The 5758-nt window shown below is 38.5% G+C and overlaps 1 protein-coding gene across 1 annotated transcript; it reads right to left on the reverse strand.

Moving 5' to 3' along the window:
* Nucleotides 1-1175: 1175 nt before the first annotated feature.
* Nucleotides 1176-5052, reverse strand: LOC114323466 (uncharacterized). Its single transcript, XM_082885673.1, has 5 exons — nt 4585-5052; nt 3560-3692; nt 3402-3492; nt 2391-2493; nt 1176-1791 (listed from the first exon to the last, which is right to left on the reverse strand). The coding sequence occupies exons 1-5, from the start codon at nt 5050-5052 to the stop codon at nt 1765-1767; spliced, it is 822 nt and encodes a 273-aa protein (XP_082741799.1). The 3' UTR covers nt 1176-1764.
* Nucleotides 5053-5758: the final 706 nt, after the last annotated feature.

Raw genomic sequence — 5758 nt, forward strand, 5'->3', positions numbered from 1 at the left:
TAGCATCACCGTATCTCCATGGATGACTTTGAGATTTCCTTTGCTAGATGTGAAGCTATAACCCTTCATGTCTAGCATACTTAAGGAAATTAGATTCTTCTTCAGTCTTGGCACGTGTCGGACTCCATCCAACGTGAAAATTTTTCCATCTTCCATTCTCAGCCGTACTGTTCCCATGCCAACAATCTTACTCACAGTGTTGTTAGCCACTCGAACAATACCTCCATCCTTGGCTTGGTAGGTAGAAAAAAGTTTCTTATCCATGCATATATGATATGTGCTTCCGGAATCTAAGATCCAGTCAGGTTTCGTCATACTCGACGAAACTGTAAATGCATACTCATCCTTAGCATTTACTGCAGCAGCGACATTTGATGAGCTCGCCTGTTCCTTGTGTGCCTTGTCCTCCTTGAGCTTTGCACAGTCTTTTATGAGGTGATCCTCCTGATCACAGTAATAACACTTTCTCCTGAAGCCTATCCTTGATTGCGAACGTCCTCTTGATTTGGATCTACCCCGTCTATTATTGGACCTACCTCTGTCTTGCTCATTTTCTGAGGCAACCATGGCATTTTCTTCTGGGTGTTTGCTACTGCTACATTCCTGTTTCTTCATCGACTCATGAGAAATGAGCGTAGCAATCACCTCATCCAGTCCAAGAGCATCCTTCCCGTACAATAGAGTTGTCCTGAGATGCTCATATGATGCAGGTAGAGAGACCAGCAAGATCATAGCCCTATCTTCCTCCTGGGTCTTGTCTCCAATGGTGTCCAATTCCATTGTGATCCTATTGAACTCGTCCAGATGTTCTGTGAGGTTCGCACCTTCTGGCATTCTAAGTGTATATAGCTGTCTCTTCAGAGATAACCGGTTTGTCAAAGACTTTGACTTGTACCTCATCTCTAACTTTGCCCATAGCTCCGCCGGATCTACTTCACTGATGACTTCCCGGAGTGTGTTGTTCCCGAGATACAACTGAATTGTACTGTTTGCCAATTCCCTCAACTCCTCCCACTTGTCATCCTTCATGTCTTCCGGTTTGTTGGACTTTTTGAGAAGAGCTTTCACCAAACCTTCTCGTGTTAAAATGTTTTTCACCCTTTGCTGCCACAGGGTAAAGTCATTACTGCCATTAAAAGGCTCAATCATGAAACTTGAACCTTTTCCTGCCCACTTATCAAAGCCACCAAAACCAACCATTCCAGAAACCATTACCATGAACTAACAACCTCTACATTATTGCCTCATCCAAACAACTCTCTAACAAAAAGTTAGCTTAGTATCAGAAACCCATCAAGCAAAACCCACCATTACTATAACATGAAGTAGAACCCTTTCAGATTCAGTCTTGCGACTCAAAACTGTTCTTCACACAGTCCACAAAACTTCATAAACTCCAAGACCCAGATGCTAAAACTCCACAAAAACAAAGACCCATATGCTAAAAATTAGTTTTTGCACAAGTATACACAGCTTAGAGCCAAATGGGCAGCGTTTGGAGTGGGAAAGACAACAAGGAGGAGAGAATTTTCTCGAAGATTCATATGAAATCATTAATCAAGGAAAATAAGAAGCTTAATTCGCCTTGTGAGCTCCACAATCATGTCATACATATTTGAATGAAAGCAGTGTAAACACGGGTAAGGAAGAGAAGTACCCAGCCAACAATGTTGAAGCCCTTCTCAATAAATGCTATATCAATGGGTCACTTTCCACTCACTACTTCAAGAACCAGAACCCCAAAACTATAAACATCAGTCTTTTCTATTGCTCTACCGCTTTGCATTTATTCTGCCAATGAAGTAATACACTCAATTCAGAATAGACTACTTTGAATGCTTATACCAAAATCACAGTAGCTATACTACAGCGTTACAAAATAGAAAAAACTTGGGCCAGTGCTCCACATACCTGCTGCTTCTCAAGTTCAATTGAAAATCAAAAACTGAAACAACAGATTTTATCATACGGGGTAACATTGTTCAATATCTTAAACCCAGAAGGCACCCACATTATTCTTTTCTTTCTCAAAATTGTAACTAATGCATCTTCCTGACAACTTTGATGCAGACCATTAAAAAAAAAAAGTGAATTTAAAGAAGCAGCAAAATTAGAAAATTTATTGATATCATGATTATAACATTAGGTATTAATTGACATATTCACAAAGTAACCCAGAATGACTAAAAATAACAACACATAAATAGCCTACTTCCAAAAAATAAGAGAATCTAGACAAATTGTAGGTTTCTATATTACATTGTTTCCATGAAAATATGGGAAAGAAAATGTAAACATTTCATATGTAAATCATGTATCAATTACTTATTTAGTAAGTAATACAATGCAAATAAATAAATGAACCGTTAAACTAAATTAAACAGAAATACCTCATCAAGAAGCTCACTTCGTCCCTGCCCAGCTTCAACTGCTGCTAAAGCTTTTTCATGCCATCCATGTTGAAGAAGCCAAGAAATATGATCTTCTGCATCCCTAGCAATCAACAAGAAATTGCATTTGTAAATCAACAAAGTTTGTGATTTTTAATATGGCATAGGAGACGATATAATGGAAAAACAAACAATGCGAGCAGTAAAGGAATCAAAATTATGCTTTTAAATCCCACAATTTTTTCTATCAATGTGAATTAAAATTTAAAGCATTCCATTTTCAGGCAATTCACTCACCATATTAAGATGACATACACTTAAATTCGTTAAATAAAAAATTCATTGAACTCACTAAAACTAATGGATGAATTCTACACTTGTCTGCTCAAGCACCCCCCAACCAACTGGGACACCTATCTGCCCATGCACCTCCTTAATTTGTTTCACCATTTTCTTATTTTTCAATAAGAAAGAACTACCAGATTTTTTTCACTTCTATCTACCTTCTCACAAACTTGAAGTATTCAGATTTAGCTATCCATAAATGGTGAGGAGCCTATGCTTAATTGGAATTGTAAAGATACTGCATTTGGTGAGCAGACATATGAAAAAGATGAGAAGCAGGGGAGAACTTTAAACAGATAACTCCTAATGTTTGCATAATAATCATCTCATGAACTAAACTTGACAGATAGCATTAAGCAGTGGTTGGATTCACAAGTGCGAAAAAAGTGTCTTCTCACTTTATAGATAAGATAGCATATAGATTGATATAATTAACGATAATGATAAAAACAGCCCTTAGGGCTGTTATTAGTGTTGAAAAATGTGTAAAGTGTATTGAAACATGTAAAAAGTGAATAAAAAAATATGAAGTATTTTGGATATGTGAAAAGTGTATTCGGATTATAAATATTCTGGCCTTTTGTGCTGTGATTAATTATCAATAGGAAAATTACATACTGACATTCTATTGGAATAGAAACTAAGGAAAGATAAAATTGAACTAACCTAGGTTTTGCAATAACTACATCCTTTGGGGATACAATATAGTATAATGGCTCATCACCAGCAGCCCACTGCCCACCTGCATAGCTGCTACCTACATAAAAATGCATAAGTATTACCACTGTTTGAATGCAAATTCATAAACTCTTGCACACTTTTACCTGAGAATGGAGCGTGAGCAAGGGCATAGTCCTTTGCCTTGTAATGCTCAAAGCCATGGACAGGTAATGCATCTGTTGCAAGCTCATCATTGTTCCATGTGACTACACACACTTCCGGTCTCTGAGCATTTCCCTGCTTACAACAAATTTCTACATGTTAACACTTTTCATGTAAACTACTGACTTCTACCTATCTATATTTATATAGAAATATGACAGTGTTCTAGTACTATAGAATAAATTGAATAAAGTAATAGAACTGAACCATAAAGGTTATTAGAGGCTTAGACAACAGAATAGTCCATGATTCAAAGGGTCAATGAAGGACAATATGCAGTGTCAGACCAGAAAGTTTATTGAACATCAAATATGTAATACTGACAAGGGGCCATTGTTGGGTGCAATGGTAGAAGTTTGGGCTGCCAAGTGTGAGATTGCAGGTTTAAGTTTGATGTATTGAATCTGCAGAAAATAAGAATTATTTCTCATCTTCTTCTTTGAAGCTCTGTTTCCTTTCTTTTTCTTCACTTGATCTACTCATATATACACATTCCACTACTCAACCATTTCTTCTTCATTTCTCAGCAAATTCTCATTGTTACATAATACACACTGTGCATCAGTTTCAAGTCCAACAAATTATATAAATTTCACTTTGGCATTTTATCAAACACTTTGTGTGAAAGAAAGAGACAGTGAGGAAAAACAAATAATCACAAAGAAAGGTATAAAGAACTAGATGATCTCCAAATTACAAGTTGAAGAACAAACACTGTCAAAATTCACCAATTTGTGTCTATACAAAAAAATTAATAAAATAAAATAAACACATATATACATATACACTTAATTAAGGAACACAAATTCAGATGTGGAAATCATCAGTAACCCATTGAACTCTACTTTAATAACATCTCATATTCTACATGGCAAGCTGTAAAGACTAAAGATCAACATAATCAACAAATACATATACAGATACATGGACATATCTAAGTAGAGAGAGAGAGAGAGAGAGGACTCACCGAAAGTGTACCGAGTCGAGCGGCTTGGGAAAGGAATAATTGGGTCGAAATGTGCATATTACTTGAAATGCGAGTAATCGAGGGGTCAGAGTTCAGATCTGGAGCTTCGATGGAGCTTCGAAATCGGTTCGATCTGGAGCTTCGATGGAGCTTCGAAACTGCTTCGATGGAGCTTCGAATATCTGAATCTTCGACGGAGCTTCGAAATCGGTTCGATCTGGAGCTTCGATGGAGCTCCGAAATTGCTTCGATGGAGCTTTGAATATCTGAATCTTCGATGGAGCTCAGAGAGGGTTGAGAGTGTGGGATATCATCACCCATGTGAGGGATGATTCTCCATGTGAAGAAGGAGTTGGCAATGTGCAAAGCCAACACAAGAGCTGGCCATGTTAGGAAACCTTTGGCCATGTGAAGCCAACACACAAGAGAGTTGGCACAAGCTGGCCATGTGCTGGCCAGCCCCTCCATCTCTATTCTGTTAGTGTATAAATGGAGGCTGAGGGGAGGGTTTGATATAGAGATCAGAAATTAGAGAGTGAGAGCTGTGAGTTGAGTGAGTTTCATCTCCTCCTCTGTATTTGTATTTTTGCTCCATTTTAGTGATAATTCTCATTTCTGTCCGTGGATGTAGGCATTGGGCCGAACCACGTAAATATTGTGTTCTCTGTGTGTGTGAGATAAGTTTCTGGGTGTCTTTGATCCTAACAAAGTGGAGGAGGACGTCCTGTATTGTAGAGATTTGTTTGACCCTATAGCGCTAAAGGGGGTCAAACCAGATGGAGACAAGGATGGGGACTGGATAAAAACAAACCGGAAGACTGTCGGTCAAATCAGACAGTGGATTGACCACAGTGTGTTCCACCATGTTGCCCAAGAGACAGACGCCTATGCCCTATGGATGAAATTGGAGGGCATGTACCAGTCCAAGACCGCACGGAACAAAGCCTTGATAATGAGAAGGCTTATAAACCTGAAGCTGGAGAATGGTGTGTCTGTTGCAGAACACACCAGTGAATTCCACAGCCTTGTGAACCAGCTTGCATCAATCAAAATGGAGTTGGAGGATGAGATGCAAGCATTATTATTACTCAGTTCCTTACCAGACAGCTGGGAGACGTTACCCGAAGGGAAGCTGACCATGGGGATGGTCACAGACGCCTTATTCAACGAGGAG

This window comes from Camellia sinensis, chromosome 8 (assembly GCF_055761805.1).
Source record: "Camellia sinensis isolate YWXY chromosome 8, ASM5576180v1, whole genome shotgun sequence".
Classification (NCBI taxonomy): Eukaryota; Viridiplantae; Streptophyta; class Magnoliopsida; order Ericales; family Theaceae; genus Camellia; species Camellia sinensis.